The 18,084-nt window shown below is 50.9% G+C and overlaps 1 protein-coding gene across 3 annotated transcripts in view; it reads left to right on the forward strand.

Annotated features, from left to right (window-relative positions):
• Positions 1-954: 954 nt before the first annotated feature.
• Positions 955-18,084, forward strand: part of PTCH1 (patched 1) — a 65,749-nt gene continuing 48,619 nt past the window's right edge. The window contains exons 1-2 of one of the 3 annotated variants that reach the window (XM_065879840.1): positions 955-1,146; positions 11,314-11,506. In XM_065879840.1, coding sequence (XP_065735912.1) covers positions 955-1,146; positions 11,314-11,506 — 385 coding nt within the window. Of the gene's footprint in view, positions 1,147-9,330; positions 9,685-11,313; positions 11,507-18,084 lie in introns of those variants that run through there. The other 2 variants (XM_065879839.1, XM_065879841.1) reach the window with 2 other exon arrangements.

The following is an 18,084-nucleotide window of genomic DNA, read 5'->3' on the forward strand; positions in this document are numbered from 1 at the left end:
GCAAGTTTGAGGAGATAAAATGTTAAACATTGTAGCAAGGTCTCTCCTGAATAGGACTTTCCATTTAGGGTAAGAGCCTGAGAGCCACAGCACTTCCGTCTAGCCCAATCACCCAAGCTGGCCTCGTTTGGGAAGGCAGCGTGGGTGGGAGTGTTTGGGTGGCATACCCCAAAAACCACAGTAATTGTAAGGGAAAAGAGCAAATATCAATTAGTGATTCCTCAGCCAGCTACCAATCTTGGTTTCCAAGGGACTCCACCAAAGTCTCTTCAGAAGAATCAGCTTCCCAGGGACCTCCGACAGAAGCTGCACGAATCCACATACATCTTAGTACATTGAACATTTCCCCCCACCCCTCCCCGGGAGTCTCTTGTTATCTGCCCGGCTCCCCTGGCTCTCTGCCTCCCTGTCAGCCTGTGGGCCTGTCAACCAGAATGCTCCCAGCTTCTCGGGGCTTCCGTGGGAATGCGAGCAGGAAAGGGCTTTGAGAATTGCGGACAGGAAGGTGGTGTTCCTCTGCAGCGCTCTGGGCACCCCACATTTCCCGAAGTGCTGGGGATGCTGAAATGAGCTTCCCTGCTCCCCCGGCACCCCCCACCCGGGGGTTCGGGCAAGTGACTAAATGCCAGTAAATAACGTGTGTAGGGTGGGGGAGCACTAGATGGGGAAGGCGAGGTGGCGAGCGGAGACCCCCCGCCCGGCGGCCCCCCGCAGACAGGGCCGCGGGGGGCGGGGAGGGGCGGCCGTGGCTCGCAGGAGCTCGCTCGGCGGGGCGCCTCCCAGGAAGGAGGGGAGGGGAGCGCCTGTTTACCCAGGAGGGCTGTGCTGATAGCACGTTCCTCGAGTTTACTTTGCTTTCCTTGAGTTTATTGTAAAGGGGTAAAGTTTTCGGATCTGTCACGTGACCCTGACAGGTCCTGCCTATGGCGCGGCAGACCACCCACGCCGAGGGCCATGGAACTGCTTAATAGAAACAGGCTTGTAATTGTGAGTCCGCGCTGCACTCCGCCGAAAGCCTCCGGCGGCCCAGCGCGCCGGGGTTTTTACACTTTCCGTTCCTTTTGTAAAGACGGAGGAGGAGGAGGAGAAGACGAAGACGAAGAAAAAGACGACGACAGGGAAGACAAAGAGATCCGCGGCGACAAGGCTAGGGGGAGACCAGGGAAGACGGGGAGAAGACGGAGGAGCGGAGGACCAGGAAAGGGGGGCACGGGGGAAAAAAGGAATTGATGTGAAATCCAAGCGCAGCGTCCGCGCCATCGGCACCCGCGCTCCGGGCAGGGCTTGACGGCCGGCTATGGTGAGTGCAGCCGTCTTGGCCGCCGCCGCCACCTCGCCCTCGCGCGGCGTGCGCCCCGGGGACGCGGGATTGCGGGGCCGAGGCGCCCCGCGCGGCGGCCGGAGGGCCAGGCGGGCCGGGCGGGCGGCGCGCCGGGGCCGCGGGGCTGGGTGGGCTGCGCCGGCGGGGCGCGGGGGCGCTGGCCTGCGTCTCCCAGCTCGCTCGCTCTCTCGCACGCTCCGGGCCCCCGCCCCCCGAGGCCGGCCCAGCGGGGCGGGGAGGGGGCTGGCTGCGGGGCCCGGCCGGGGAACGGCTCCGAGGGGAATTCTCACGGAGGGGGTCGCCTGGGATCCCATTTTCACGCTTGAAAGGGTCGCCACCTTGGCTTCCGCTCATCAGCCTGGTGGTGGCTACTGACTGCCAGCGGAGGCAGAGCTGGGGATGGAGGGCTGGTGCGGAGAGTGACAGCGCCGGGGGGAGGGTGCGGGCCGAGAGCGCGCGCGCACCCGGGCGAGTTCTCTCGTCTCCCGGGAGCTCGGGGAGGTCTGCCCGAGGGGCTGGGCACATGCTCTCGCACCCACACCCGGTGCTCTCGGCACCCGGGCCGGGACGCTGAATGAGTGGGACGCCCAGGGCTAGGAGAGAAGCACCTTATCAAAACCCGGAGCGCAAACATCCTCCTCCTGGCCGCAGTTGGTGGGAAGAAGAGCCAAAGGGGCTTTCCTGAGTTCAGGAAGGGGCCACGGGTAGGAGCGCTATGTGTTGACCCTTGCACCCACGGAATCGGGCATTCTGGTGCCTGCCAACCATTAAAGAGCTGGGCGGCTAGCCCAATGCTGAGAGGGCTGAGTGTGGCCTGAGGGGAGCCCTGAGGTGGGCCAGACTGATCCAAACCGATTTAGACCCGGTGCCAACACTGGGACCACAGGACTTCCAGAGACTGTACCTTGGGGGGTGCCATATACTATGTCTCTAGGTATTTAAGTTCATGTTAAAAATTACCCCTACTTGGTGGGTGAGCAATAAGTTTTCAGATCTCAATTTCCATGACTTAAGAAGAACCATATGGATTGATGTCTATGGAAGACACCTAGAGACGTCTATTTTCCTAGACATGGGAGAGAAGACCATCTTCCTCCCTTTCTATTCTTCCTTCCTCCCTAGGGAGGAAAAATATAAAAGAACCAGAGGTAAATCATAAAGACCCACCATGGGTGGCTCTAAGTATTTAATAATTAGATAACTGAGGTCTTGAACTACTACAATAATCCTTTTTCAGCATTCTGTGTGTTCGATTTTTTTTTTTTTTTTTTTTTTTGGCTCTAGTAGTTCAACATGCAATTAAATTGCCTCCACAAAGAAAGACAATGCTTTTTGGTATTACGTTTTGTCACTGTCACCTATTATTTCTGGGTGGTACCTCAGGATGAATTATTGCCTCAGGTGCATTGTGTACCCATGTTGTAAAATAAGGGCTTTCAATTGTGAGTTTGTGTGTGTTCCAGTTGTCACCCAGCTTCCTTCCACAAGGCTATAAAACACCTTTGAGTCCAAGATCTTTTTATATTAAAATGTTGAATCAAGGTAGACACCAATGGGCCCATTCTGAATTTGGGGTATTAGCTTCATTTCAAACTCACTGAGAAGTGTATCTAATTCCTGGTTATAATCTTGTCATAATGTAACAAGCGATTGGAATAGGAGTTAGCACCATTTGGAATTATTTTGTGGAAAAAAAAAAGGCTGTTTTTTTTACAAATTATCTTCAACTTTCTACAGATAGAAAAACTAATGAGGCAAATCAACAGGTATTGAATGGATTAAAATATCTGTCTTCCCTATTTTATCCTCCTCTCTCTCACACACATACACACACACACACACACACACACACACACACACCTTTTATTTTCTCCCGCCTCTGCCACAGTGTATAAAGCCCTATTGAGACGTGTAGGCGTGATGTGTAAACCGGATTAGCAGTATGAAAGAAAGACACACAATAAGCTGGAATTGTTTTACTTCCCTTTCATTTCTCATGCCTATATCTCTAATAAATTTGTTGCTCCAGCAGTGGGTCAAAGGGATCATGTTGCTCAGCTTCTTTTTCATGTAAGACCCGATGGCAGAGATCACGGAAGTGAATGGCGTGCCTTCTGCCAAATGCAGAGCTTGATATGGATATATTAGATGGGGAGACAGAGACGAGGAGAGAGATGCAGGGAAAAATGTTCAAAGTCTAGGTCTTTCCAGAAATACATCTCTATTGCTTAAAGTAATGTAGCTAAGAAGATATACAGACAAGGGAGGAAATCAATATAAGGGTCAATGCTGTTCTCTTTCAAGTTCATTGTAGACTGAACATTTTCTCTGCAGTTGGTGACATTCCCAGCAAAAGAATACCAATAGCTTTGGCACTGCATAAAGTCTAATTCCCTTTTTCAAACTAGTATGTGAACCTGGAGTAATAAATGGGGAGATTTCTGGGACCTTCTCAGGACATCTTCCCTCTACCACCCCCTCCCCCCACCAAGCTCACTGAAAGCTCAAAAAATGCCAGTGCTCCCGGGTTTGTGCTGTAGACCCCTCATTTACTCTTTTGTAGAATTGGGAGCAGCTTCCCATTAAAGGAGATCAGGGGTAATTAGCAGCATTATTTTGACAAGTTGGCTAGAGCTGTTCCCTTTCCTCCAGTTCTGGGGAGGGGGGATAGGGGAGGAAACAGAAGATGGAAGGGAGAAGGGGAGGGGAGTCATGCTTAAGGGGGTTACATTCTGTGACTGCTGAATCGTTTTTTTCCCTCCCCCTTTTAGACTCATTTTCTACCATCACCTTTAAGCAAATACAAAAGCTGCCAATGAGAAAATAATAAGGCATTCTTAGGGAGCCAAGAAATGGCTTGAATTGAGTCAACTCTTATCCAAGGTACCTGCTTTGAACTGCTCAGGCTCTGGGCCATCACTCATATCCTGTACCCTGGGCTCTCCATCCATAAATAGAATATTACATCGAATCCCCAATTCCTCTCCCCATCATAGCCTCTCAACAGGAATACTTGTGGCACTTAATGTAATGTTTGCAGTTCTTTGCATTTGTGGAAAAGAGTATTAAACTCCGTAGACAAAATTATAACATGGCCCAAGCGTCAAATTACTAGATATATTTACTCCTTCATTCATTTGTACTCTGCAAATATTAGCTAAATTACTTTACATTTTAAAGACCCAATTAGTTGGATCTGGGAAACCAGTGAAAAGTCAAGTCCTATCGTGGTTTTTCATTACTCCACCAAGTGCAGCTCCCACAATTGCTTATCACTGGAATGTCCAAACACAAAGGGCAGATGTTTTATTTCAGTGTCATCATTTGGATAATCAGATGTCATTTCTGAGATGTGTGTGGCGTGGCCACGGCTGTTTGACTATTGGAGCAGAGAAGAGAGAAGATATGAGGGAATCATATTTTAAGAGTTTAAGGAATGTGTTTTGAAACTACAAATTCCAATGAAGTCTTGGGTCATGATGGGGAGACCAAAATGACAATTAATGCGTTGAGATGGACTTTACTTGGAAAGGGACAATGGGATACTCAAGAAAGAGGGCCAGCAACTCCTGCTGGTTGAAAAGGCATCAAGCTTCTCACTTGTTGGATAACTCTCACGGGGGAGCCATGGGGCAGAAAGACCATTAAAGGGACTTTTCCCAGCAGACACCTTCACAGCCCTGGCCCCTCCTGTCAGCCTCATCTCAGGTCTGGAGAATACTAGTTGAAGTTAACAAACCCGGTGTGGCGCAGCGGTCCCCTGCACAGGGCATGCATATTAAAGCCGACAATGCTTACAAATGTAAATAAGGGCAGATTGATTAGGAACAACATTATCACTGGGAATGTCGAACTCACATGCATCAGCAATGAGGCAAATTGGGGGCAGGCTCAGCCCTGACCACCCAAGTCGAGCAGGCTTTTACACTGGCTCCTCTTCCCTTTCTTAAAACGTTACAGAAACAAGGCCAATTAGATCCTCAAAGTAATTCATCTCTGTGTATGAAAAAAGCAGACCACAGGGGAAGCGGCGGGTGGGGGTGGGGAGATTAAGATAGCGCTTGTTAGAGCCCAGGCTGGGGATTGCGTCCTGGAACCGATGGGTAGAATTTACAGGCCGAGAGCATTGTCTGAAATGCTGAAAAGTTAACCTATCAAACAGCGGGTGAGGGCGCTCAGGGAGCTGAAAACCCCTGAGATCAATGTTCAAAACGTTTAGGAATTAAGTCAAACCCAGGGAAATGAGCCCGAGTGGAAGAGGCTTTGCCATTGAAATGGTGCACATGTAGCAGCGCCAAAACAAGAGGATATGCAGCTGCGTGCGGAGAGTAATAGGGAACCATTATGTGTAAATAGCCTATAATTTCATTTTAAAATTCCATAATCTAAGTAGCTACACGAAAATTGCTATAAATAAAAGATTGGGTGGAAAAACTAATATTTTGGTCTAAAACGTTGTAAAGAATTTTGTACAGACACAGCACCCTGCCTATAGCTACATGGTTACCTTTGCTATACAGCACGCCTCAAATATAAAAAGACTGACGTGTCTTTTTAGGGGTTCCACCCCCAATCTTTAAAAATTAATTTCCAGCGGCAAAGCACAAAATGGTTTGCCTTGAAACGTCTGTAGAACCTTTCAGTGAGAAAAACTAGAATAATAAATCACGTTTCCTGATTTATACTATTTACCAAACATAATGAAGACCAGGATATTGCTCAAAGATTAAGCTTGCTCTGTGTCGAGCCCAATATTCCTGCGATATTATTTATTAACCTACTGTCATTTTAAATGCACGCTGCTTGTCTTCCCTTCTGCATTTTCGCAGCCCTTCCCAGAGCCGCGCACAAAATCACGTGCTCCTTCGTAGTTTGAGTTTTGAATTAACGCGCTGGCCGGGTACTCCTGTCCTCCTCCTGATCTCGTGAACACCCCCAGACACTTCTATTCTCTTTGTCTCTTTATTCTGCAGGACACCCTACCGTGCCCAGGGTACTGCACACGTTTTGCCGGTTTGGGATTCAGAGGGCAGGGCCTCCCAGTGAAACCAGGAAGGAGAAAAGGCTAGAGGGAAGGTGGCAAGGCTGGTAGGGAGGAGAGAGATGGGGGAGAAAAGGGGTGAAAGAGGAAGGAGAAAGGAAAGGGGAGACTGAAAGAAGGAGGCAGGGGTAAGCCGCCGAAGAGAAAGTAAGGCGGCGGGGAGGGCTGGCCGACAGACCCCCTGCGGGAGCCGCGTGGGTCGCCCGGGTGGCCGGCGCGCCCGGCTGCAGTCCCTTTCGGTAGAGGGCAGCTAAATGGTAAGGGACCCGAGCGCTCAGCGATTGGCCGGCCGCGGGGAGGCCGCGCAGGCATTGGGTAACGTAAGGGGGCCGACCGCCTTCAGGAATGTACTACGGCGCGTCCGGCACGTCCGTCCGCGCCGGCGGGGAGTGCGCCTCGCCTGGGCTCCCAGGAGCCAGCGCTGGAGACTTGGAACCCGCCTGGCGCTAGCCGAGCGCAACGACTTCCCTACCTGCTTGACCAGGGCTGCGCGGGCGTGGGGAGTCCGGAGCTCCGGCGCGCGCGCAAGCGGGCGCACTCGGACACGCGCGCGCGTTAATAGGCCTCCGTGCCCTAGAGCGCGCGCCGGCCGGGCCCTGGGTCACGTGGTCGCATGGGCTCCGCCTTCTCCCCCGCTCCTCCCCCTTTCCCTCCATCTGGGTTTCTTTCTTTCCTTTCCTTTCTTTCTTTTTTTTTCAATGAACACACACCGTGTGCATCTTAAAGCCACACTGCCCCATTTCACGGCTTCAGTCAGCTACTTGCTGCCGAGAGTCCCTCTGCAGTTCAACCCAATTTTTAAAAAAGAAAAAAAGGAAAAAAATACTAAAACGAGACAGAATCGAGGGTTTGTGGATCTGGTCCCCATCTCAGGGAGGAACTTAACTTGCAAAAGGAAAATACTCTCAAAAAAAATTTTTTTACGTAAAAGTCGGAGCTGTGTATATAGTTTAATTTGTCTCTGGCCCCAGGATCCACCTCAGAGTCGCGTGTTTTCTTCTCCAGGGGAAGCGAATCCCCGGCATGTCTCGGTGACACTGGCTGCAGTGTCCGGACAAGTCCTAGCAATCAGCGCACAATTTGTTTCAAATGAATCCAGCATCAAAGCCTTTATTCTCCTTTATGTCACGCTACTATTAAATATAACACGATGCGTACCAGTTTGGGGAGGGAACGTTTAAAACAGACTTTAAATAAATAGGGACTTGTGGTTAATTAAAAGGGGAGGATCCAAATGAATCCAAAATAAAACTTTTCTCTTTCTAGAGAAAACATTTCTGTTTCTCCGGGTTGTTAAAAGGATTCTGTTGTTTATCCTTTACCTATGTCGCATTAAAGATTCAAATAAAAACTCCTCTGCCTCCACGAGACTACTTCGGTGTCTGGATTCCACGTTTATAAAACACTGACTCCTTCAAACCAGGGCTGTGCTGCCGAGGGGTTTTGAGAGGGAAAGGGGCGGGGCGGGGGGGAGCGAACTTTAAGAAAGGTGGCTTTTCCCAATGTCCCTACTTTCCTCTTTAACTTTCCATTTTGTTTATCTTAATGCGAGGCGTTGTTCCCTGCAAGAGCCTAAGTCTTCTCTTTGGTTATAAAAGAAAAGAGAGAAGGGAAAAAAAAAAAAATCTGGCACACACTGGCGCACTATCCACCACCCTGTCATTATTGGTGCAGGCCTGGGAATTCAAGCCGGACCTCCCAGTATTTGCTGCAGCTTGAGGCCAAGGTGCCTCTGAAAGGGTTTTCTTTGAGGAATTTCTGAAATTGTTTAAGCGCTTAAAAAAATTACATTTTCCCCCGTGTCTATCGCGAGGCAAATGCTCGTGGGTGTCTGTGTGTGTGCGCGCGCAAAAAGCATCTTACAAAAAGAAGACACTGTTGAAAAGAAAAGGAATAAGAAAGAAAGGGAGGGGGAGCATTCCTTAATGGAAGTATTGCATGCGAGAAGGTTGGCGCTCTTGGAGGCTCCCCCCGAAGCCGGGGATGCACACACTGGGGTTGCCTACCTGGGTGGTCTCTCTACTTTGGTGAGCTGTTGCTAAGCAGCTAATAATAGTCATGTTTGCTGAGTAATTTCTGCCCTCCGCGAGCCAATCATGTTGCAGAAACCCAAGCCATCTGACAGCCCCGGGGGCGGGAGCTCCAGCCTTTTTCTCTTTCGCTCTCTCTCTCCCCCTCCACCCCCTCCCCTCCTCCTCCTCTTTCTCCAAATGGAGAGAGTTCTTTTTTTTCTTCTTCCATCTCATCTATTGAATCAAGGAGCTGCTGCGGCCGCTGCCCGCTGCACACACACAGAGCGGAGTCCCCAGGTCCCGGGAGCGAGAGAGGCGCGCTGCACTGGGGCAGAATGGTCCAGCGGGACAGCGAGGAGCACAAGAAAGCAGAGTCCGGGACCAAGCAGCTACCGAGAACCCAGCAGCCAGAGCCCAAGCAGCCCGAGCAGTCCGAGCAGCAGCTTCAGGAGCCGCCACCGCCAGCAGCAGCTGCCGCAGGAGCAGCGGCGGCGGCGGCGGCTGCCCCGGCCCGGCAGCGCTGAGACCCACCGGGCGCCCACGGACCCCGCGGCGGCGGCTCTGCGCTTACCTTCCGCGGCCGCTCGGGCGACCCGTGAGACGCCGAGAGAGTCAGCGAGGCCGGCGGGAGCGGCGGGGATTTGCTGGCGCTTTCTGCAGTGAAGGGGTCGCGGCGCGGGGCGGGGGACGGGTAGGGGGAGTTGGGGACAGCGAGGAGCGCCGCGCGAGCGCCCGAAGGACAGGCTGGCTCCACGCGCCGGCTCTCGCTCTCCGGAGAACTGGATGTGGGCAGCGGCAGCCGCAGAGACCTCGGGACCCCCGCGCAATGTGGCAATGGAAGGCGCAGGGTCTGACTCCCCGGCAGCGGCCGCGGCCGCAGCGGCAGCAGCGCCCGCAGTGTGAGCAGCAGCAGCGGCGGCGGCAGCAGCAGCAGCAGCAGCAGCAGCAGGTCTGTCAACCGGAGCCCCAGCCCGAACAGCCGGCGGCCAGCAGCGTCCTCGCAAGCCGAGCGCCCAGGCGAGCCAGGAGCCCGCAGCGGCGGCAGGAGCGCGCCGGGCCGCCCGGGAAGCCTCGGTTCCCGCGGCGGCGGCGGCGGCGGCGGCGGCAACATGGCCTCGGCTGGTAACGCTGCCGAGCCCCAGGACCGCGGCGGCGGCGGCGGCAGCTGCAGCGGGGCCCCGGGCCGGCCGGCCGGTGGCGGGAGGCGCAGAAGGACCGGGGGGCTGCGCCGCAACGCCGCGCCGGACTGGGACTATCTGCACCGGCCCAGCTACTGCGACGCCGCCTTCGCTCTGGAGCAGATTTCCAAGGTGCATTTCAGACTCTATCCTCTCCTCCCACTCTCTCTTCCCTCCTCTTCCTCTTTGGGATCGTCCCCGCCACACACACACACACACACACACACACCCCTTTCCGACACACACACACACACACACACACACACACCCCTTTCCAGGAAAAAAACCCAGACAAGTGGGGATTGAAAAATTCAAACCCTCCCTCCGGTCCTGGGAGGAAAGGGCTGTCTGAAGTCCGCAGGGGGTGGAGGGTGTGTGTGTGTGTGTGTGTGTGCACGCGCCCTCCCCGGCGTGCCTTTTCCGGAGCACTGGAAAGAGGTCCACAGTGGACCACCTCCAGGGCCGCCGTAGCGCGGCACTGCCCTGTGCCCCCTGCTCCTGAGCCCCCTACTCCCGCGCCCCTGCCCCTATTTGCAGCCTAAACCCCTGTAATACTGCCACATTTCTTAACCTTTTGGAGGGGGAGGCGGAGTGGAGCGAGGCGGGGGGGGGGAGGGAGCCGAAATAAAGGTGGTTTCCTTTTTTGGCAGCCGGTTTTGCTTTTGTTGAGCATGAAATCTTTGCTCCCTTAAAAATTATCCTCGCAAGAGGGTATCTCCCCTCTTCTTTTCCAGTTTTTGAGCCACTTCTTCTCAGAGCCTGTGGGGAAAGGGAAAGTTGTAAACAAATTGCCACCTTAAATCCGCGGTGCGGGTCTGCCGAGCGGCCGGGTTCATTGTGTTTACGAGGTTCGCTGAAATGTGTGGAATCCGGGGAAGGCGAGCACCCAGACAGGGGCCGGCCGGGGCCGCGGCCAGCGCCGGGGAAACGCCACCGCCGGGAGCAGCCAGCGCCCAGCCAGGACCCCCGCCTGCGTCGGCCCAGGCTCTTCCCCTGTGCATTCTACTGCTTTTCACGTTTAACCAGAAGGGAAGGGAGAGGAGGGAAAGATCCATGTGGCTGCCCTCTTCCGATCACAAATATTGTCGTAAGTTGCAGATGGCTGCCCCACTTCTTAATTCAGCTCACACGGCGTCTCCCAACGCTATGGAAATACGTCGCGAGTGAGCTCCGGCGCCCACGCTCACCACGTGTATCCCAATTTACTACCACGTCGGGCGGGGGATCAGGACGCGGGAGCCCGCCAAACATTGTTCCCAAAGTGCTCTCGTCCCCCAGCCTCTGTCCTCGCCGGAGCACCCCGAGAAGGGTGAAGGCTGGGGCAGGACTTGCGGGAAAGGGCGCCGTGGTTTGCTGGTTCTTAAACATTGGGCTCCATCGCGGGGATTACGCAGACCCTCCCTTCCCAGGTTGGTGTGAATATTGCCTGTGTTGAATGGTGTCTCGCCTCTTTGCCTCGGCTTCCCCTTGTTCTTGCAGCCCCTCCTCCCAGACCTCCAAGTCACACTCGGGGATGCTACGAAGGCCGCGCGTGGGGGCGCCCCTGCTGTGACCAAGGTGCAGCTGCCACGCTGCAGCCTGACTTTGATTTAAGACCAGGCCCCCCCACGCCGCTCGTGTTTCCTTGGGCCGACCTGGGGTCCAGCCCGAAGGGCACCCCTCACGGCTGTCGCGGGATGCCGGGCGGGTGCGCGGAAGCTGGCGTGGGCGCGCGGGCCGCGACTCCCCGGCGCTCACTCCTCCTTTCTGCTTCATCCTCAGGGGAAAGCTACTGGCCGGAAAGCGCCGCTGTGGCTGAGAGCGAAGTTTCAGAGACTCCTATTTAAACTGGGTTGTTACATTCAAAAAAACTGCGGCAAGTTCTTGGTTGTAGGCCTCCTCATATTTGGGGCCTTCGCTGTGGGATTAAAGGCAGCTAATCTCGAGACCAACGTGGAGGAGCTGTGGGTGGAAGGTAAGAGATCCAGCGCCCGCCGCAGCGCCCTCTCGTCCCCCACCCCGGGCCCCCTGCCCTTCCTTCCAATTGATGAAGATATTTGCCAGCATACACCTAGATCCTTTCTGTGAAGAGCGAAAACCCCCTGCCCGCAACAGGGGGAATTGTTTATTGTTTGGGCGCCTGGCCGGGAGCCAGGGCCGCCCGACAAAGGCCGCGCTGTAATCTACTCGGGGCGCTGCGCTTTGCGAGGTGTTGTGGGAGAGAGTGGCGAGGGCGGGCCGGCGGGGGCGCGGGGGGCCCCTCCGCGGGACAGACCACTCCGCGAGGCCGGGGGGCCCCCAGGTCCCGCCGCCACCGCCGCTCGCTTCCGCCGCGCGCCGAGACGCGGCCAGAGGAAGGCCTCTCGACTCCGGGCTGTACTCCTCGGTTTCCTTCCCTCCCCCACCCCCACCCACCGCGTCCAAAGAGAAAGGAGGGCGGGGGGGGGGGGCAGAGAGAGGCCACCCCTCCGGCTGGAGGGAGTGTGCGCGCCCCCGGCGGCCGCGACCGCCGTGCGGAGGGCGGGGGGCGGGCACAGCGCGGGCCTGCGGAGGCGGCGGCGTGTGTGGTCCTGTTTTTGGACAGCTTTCAACTCTTGGGGAAAAAAACATTTGTCTCAAGGTACAAAAAAAGGGGGGGGGTAGGGGGAAAGGAGTTGGAAAAAAAGCAGTAAAGCACAGACTAGAACGCTTGTTTGCAAAGTAGATTAATGTTTCCTCGCGGGTGGGGGCTTTTAAAATGGAATTATGCTGGGGGAAGGCTGCGTTTTAGAGGCTGAAAGAATAAATGTGTTTTAAGAAAGCGGGTTTGGAGGGAGGGGCCGCAGGAGCTCTCCTAGGGGTTATGCCAGTCTTTTATCCACATTCCTCAATTGGGGGGTTCTTGAACCCTTTTTTTTAAGTGGTTGTAAATTTAAAATAGATCACACCTCCCACCCCTGACACCCCAGACGGAAACATTTTACTTTTTTTTTTTTTTGTAACTCTCTTGATTCAGGGGTTTTGTTTTGGGAGCGGTTGTTTTTATTTCCTGTTCGTTGTTTTTTTATTCTTTTTGGAAAGTAACAGAGTTGCTGTTTGGAAACATTTTAACCCCTAAACACTGCTTAGGGAATCTCTTACAATGAGCTGGGAGGGAAGGATTGCCGTAATTATGTAGATATTTCACACCAGAATATCTGAGGCATTCCTAGTGAAAGCTATCTAAGACAGAATTTGGAAGCCTAAGAGTCGCATGCATAATTGCATAATTGATCCCTCTCAGAATGCTGCTGGAGAACTAACCTTGGAGAATATTTTTTTAATCTTGCCTTGTTGGTGAAGATTCAGCTTTCAGTGTTTTGCAAGAATATGGTGGTGTCTTCCGTTGAGTAGTGACAAAATAATAGTCCAAATAGTTAAGACCAGAAAACATTCTTACCTTAAGAAGCTTGGTAATTAATACAAGTGTTCTTTGGATAGAATCCATGGGGTAATTTACCTCAACTCAGTACCTCATTGTCATTGATAGATAAGGAAGGGTTTTAATAAGCACCTGTGATGTCCTAGCTGCACGTTTACTGAGCATCTATAATGGCCCTAGCACTGTCTAGGCACTGTAAATGACACTAAAGATGTGAGGCACTCCAAGTGCACAAATTCATGCACTTCAGACTACTACAGTTGAATGTCAGACTTGCACTAAATTTGAGCTCCCAATTGCAGTAAGCCATGAAAGTTAAATGGAAAAAGGAAAAAGCTTCCATGGAAGTGGTGAGGCAAATTGGAGCGACCTAGAGAGTGGAGGAGGGAGGGAGTTGTAGGCAAGAGCTCAGAAAGGGGGTCAAGCAAAGGCCCAAGCTTGAGTGGACAGCCGGCAGTGGGAGATCCCCAGTGTGATAGGGATAGGGTGCAGTGGCTCCATTGGGCCCTGGGCAGCGGGTTGGGCCCTGGACCGCAGGACTGCAGTTTGGAAACGATGTGATTGGCTAGACTGTGGGGAGCTACCACAGGTTCTAAGACAGAGCAAGTGATGAGCAAAGGGGGCTCCCAGCTCTCTCCAAATGTTCACTTTCTGCTACTTGGGCCAACAGATCTGTTGGGTGTCATGATGATGACAAAAGACTGTACCTTGTTGTTTTGAGCAAGACTTTTCAGTAGATTGTTAATAAGTTTAAAGAGAACGAATGTAAGAAGAAAAAAAGAGAGAGCTCATGTAACTTATTTATGTAACATTTTATAAATATTTCTAGAATTAACTATGTTTTTACATCACACAACTCACGTCAAGTCCCGGGAGGAGAAACCTGCTTATTAGCTTTCTCACTTGGGCTGTAGCTTAGTGACAGAGTGTTGGGGAGTGACACACCTGAGATAAGACTCATTTTGCCTACTTTGGGCCTCTGAGCTATTTTCCTTCCCTTTCTGTTTTGCCAGTTTCAGCGTGGCACACTGGTTCTTTGGCCAAGTGTTATTTACTCAATACTTTCACTTGTTGAGTAGCTACCCTTACCATTTATTATATATTATGACATGCCTTACCACTCAGTAAAGTAGCTATCTATTATTATCTTTATTTTTATAACGTGATAACCTAGGTAACATTTTTAACTTGTAAGTGAATTATTGTCCCATTTTACAAATGAGAAACTATGTATCCTCTATGTCTCCATGTCCACTTTGCCTACTAGTGACTTAAGTAAACCTGGTCTCCTGTTGCCCTGACCTTGATTTCTCATTCATTCATTCATTCATTGCATGCTAGGTTCTTGCCCTGTAGAAGAAGCGACAGTTTCATAAATGCAAGTAAACCCAACCAGGGAGGCCACCATACCATTTTATAATTTTAATTTAAATTCAGAGTAGAGGTAACAATGAGGAAGTCTTGTTCCTGACATAGTGAGCTTAGTGTTCTTGTTAACAGCAAGTAGTGGAAGCATTTACTTTTCAGAGTAAGAATGCTCTGCTATCCTAGACTTTAGTAGAGTAGAATGAGAAGCAATGTGGAATTTAGGTTCATTGTGTACTTTAATGTCAGATAAATTCTTCATCGCTATCAGCAAAGACGTCTGTTAGATGGTCTTTTCTTAATAGAGAATGCAGATGTTCTGGACATAAACACGTGTGGTTGCTACACTAAATAAACCAAATGAATAGAGGTTGGATATTTCCTTAGTTAAAAAGCAACAGAAGAAAGGAAAGCATAAGAGATTTTAAGGGGAGAGAATGCTGAGGGACAGTTTGGAAAATGTTATTTCTCCTGTGGGTGAAAAATTGACATACATATACACAAACACAAAGGCAACTGTGTACATCTATACCCAGATACATTCAGAGGACTTCCACCCACCGGACACACAGACAAGTGGCAGGATGGCAGGGGCACCTTCCAGGACAGCCCTGAGGGAGGGTGACTGAGTCAGGACCAGGGCTGGAGAGGTGAGGGTGGTGGGGCATTCCAGGCCAAAGGAACAGCCTGGGCAAAGGCACAGAGGACAGGGGTGTGGCCTCTGGGAGAACTCCCAGTGCTTGCCTTTGGTTGAGGCATCAGGTTTGATGTGGAAAGCCTTGAGGCTTGGAAGGTCCAGATGCATAGCAGGAAGGTCTCTGATGTGTGCAGAGTGTTTGGCTGAGGGGGCTGCCAGCTCTTCCTTTTAGCCATTCTTTGCCTGCCTCAAGATTTACACTGGTGTATTCGGCCTCCAGCGCCCTCCCTGGTACCAGAGTGCTTCTCATCCTTTCGGGCATAGAAGGGAAATGCCTTCTTTTTAACCTCGCCCATTTCTCTGTTGGCTTTTCATTGTTGCTTAGCACTTTTATGCTTCTGTCTCACTTAATATCTACCCCCCACTCCAGCCCTCTCTCAGACACAAGTTTGTTGTCATAATTCTCCAGTGACAGAATGTTCATTTATCTTTTTGAGCTTTTTGGTTTTATTCTCAAAGCTTGCCCAGCCCCCAGCCTCCTTTACTGCAAAAAATAACAGCCTTGAAATGAATCCATATCGCCTTGTGTTTGGTTATTAACATCTCTGGAGGCCAGTATCAAGAGAGGACACAAATTGTGACTGATTGTTTTTTTAAGGGAAATGGTAAGTTTTGTTAAGAAATGCTTGCTTGATGTTTCTAAGTGCTCTCGAGTTTGTAGCTAGAGTTTGTAGTTGCTAACATAAGCCTTCGGTGTTCTTGGCTCTAAGTCAGGCAGTTAGAGGAGATAATTGAGCTTCACCATCCTTTTCAGTTTAGAGCAAGGTTTCTCACTATTGACATTTTGGGCTGGATAATTCTCTGTTGTGGGAGCTGTCCTGTGCATTGTAGGATGTTTAGTAGCATCCCTGGATTCTACCCACTAGATGCCAGTAGCACTCTCCCAGTTGTGACAACATGTTCTAGTCGTTGTCAAATGTGTGTGGGGGGGGGCAGTGCAAAATTGCCCCAGTTGAGAACCACTGGTTTAGATGATAGATTTCAATTGGAAGCCCCATGCTGTGCAGATGGAAGGCTTTTATTATGACAGAGTTGTGGCTGCTAAAGCATTGCTATAAATGCAAAAGTTTTATTTTCAAGGTAACCCTCCCTCCCCATCCCGGTATTTACTGACCCAGGTAACTAACTTTTTTCATGCAAATAATTTAAATTTTTGATTATTCTTAGAATTACATTACATAGCAAATAAAAACATCATGAAGTTGAGAGAGAGTGGGTGGGGGTAGGCATAGAAGAAAGGAGAAGTGTTATATTCGAATACTTTTTATTCCTTTTCCTTCAGGTAACTTAATTTTGCAGATAGACTTCAGTGCATTTCAAACACAGTAGGCTGAAGGTTTTTAGCATGACCGTGACTTTGTAAAAAGCAATAAAAGACACCACTGGACTTTGTTCATACTGCAATAACGGCTCCTTTTCGAAGCCCACATAGGACATTGGCTCTTTGGTCTAGTTCTCCAGATGTTCCTGTCACACACCGCTTTTCCCCAGGTGCTTGCTCTTATGCAGCAGAACCAAAGAGACAGCGAGGGACTGAGGCACGTCACTCAGACAGGCGGTGCGTGGGCTCTGCTCTTACTGCCCTTTCCAAGGTTATCACCCAGTTTCTGCTTTCTGGGGCTGTCAGTTTGGGGTTTTGGGCATGTCACAAGGGACAAAAAGAATGAAATACAGAAGCTCCTTTCTGCTCCTTGGTTGCCTAGGCACTTTTTAAAGTCAAGAATATGCTTTTTAGATAGGTATTGATTAGATTCTGATAGTGGGCACATACATACAGGTGGAAGCAATTGTGGCATATCTTTCATATCTGGAGAAAAATGATAAAAAAAAATGAATGCCCAACAATAATTGCTTTAAAAATAACAAGTAGCCTCAGATGCCTTCTTCCCGGGGTAGTTGACCCCGTGAATCATCATATCTCTGCTGCCTGCCGACAAGTTTAGAAGTCAGGTTGGGTGAGGGGGTGTTTCAGATACACGGAACGCTGCTTGGAGGCTCCAGAAGATGACAGTTTCCAGATGTATGAACCGCTGGATCGGTTTGTTTGCATTATGCGCCACAGCTGATGGCGAGATTAACGCAGGCTGGACAAGCTATGGGAGATTTGTCTGGTTTCCACAGTGCCATGTTTATATTTCATTGGGATTTCTCCTTCAAAGTTGACCTCCCTGTGACCCCTGGAGCTCTGTCCACTCGGGCTGAGCTGTAACTTGTCTGCCCTCCTTCTCTTACTGGGGGGGTCACGATTATGATGCAGTTGAAGGGGCCATTTATATGGCTCCCCCCCTCACACACACTTTGTCCATGCCAGCAATCTGCCCAGATTTAGCCCCTGAGGAGTAGTCTATTCAACTGGCTGAGAGGAGGGGGATGTTTTATTTAAAAGAATTTTTTTTTTGGCTTTTAAAACAAGTATGGAAATATTTAAAATTATTTGAAAGGAGACCAGATTTAATAGAAGCCACTTTGCAGAAATACAGTATTTTAACTTAGCACTGTTTTTCTATTAGTATAATACTGTTATCTCCTTTGCTGCTCACCTGTTCCCAGAACCTTTTCTCCATTCTCCTTCCCTCCTCCCTCACCTATATCCCTTTGCTCATCTCCCCTCCTCTCTTCTCTCCCTCTGCCTCCCACCCTTCCTTCTACCCACCTATTCATAAACTGCCCAAATCATTTCCTCGCAGTGGATCTCTGGAGTTACTAGTGTGAAATCTGAAATGGTAGTAAATCTGGTTAATCACAAACTGACAGGAAGAAATTAGTAAATGTATTATTTCAAATCAGCTGTAGGAGATTCTAGATGCAGAGCTGCCATTTGCATCCTTGGGGTTCGTAGGTTGGTGAGGGTTTGTTTCAAGACCATACTCTTTGATGGGGTCTTATCAGCAGATGTGCTTCCCCTATTGAAGAGTCATGGCATTTTAATGAGCTTTTGACGTAACTTTAGAATCTATTGACATGTGGACTGTGAAACAAGTCTCCGTCCCCTGTGCTTAATGTACCGTATGAAATGTGGAAGAATTGGGCCCCATAGCATTTCTGAGATAGTAAGTGAAACGTGCACCATGACATTCCAGCCCAGGTGTTC

This window comes from Phocoena phocoena, chromosome 6 (assembly GCF_963924675.1).
Source record: "Phocoena phocoena chromosome 6, mPhoPho1.1, whole genome shotgun sequence".
Taxonomy (NCBI): Eukaryota; Metazoa; Chordata; class Mammalia; order Artiodactyla; family Phocoenidae; genus Phocoena; species Phocoena phocoena.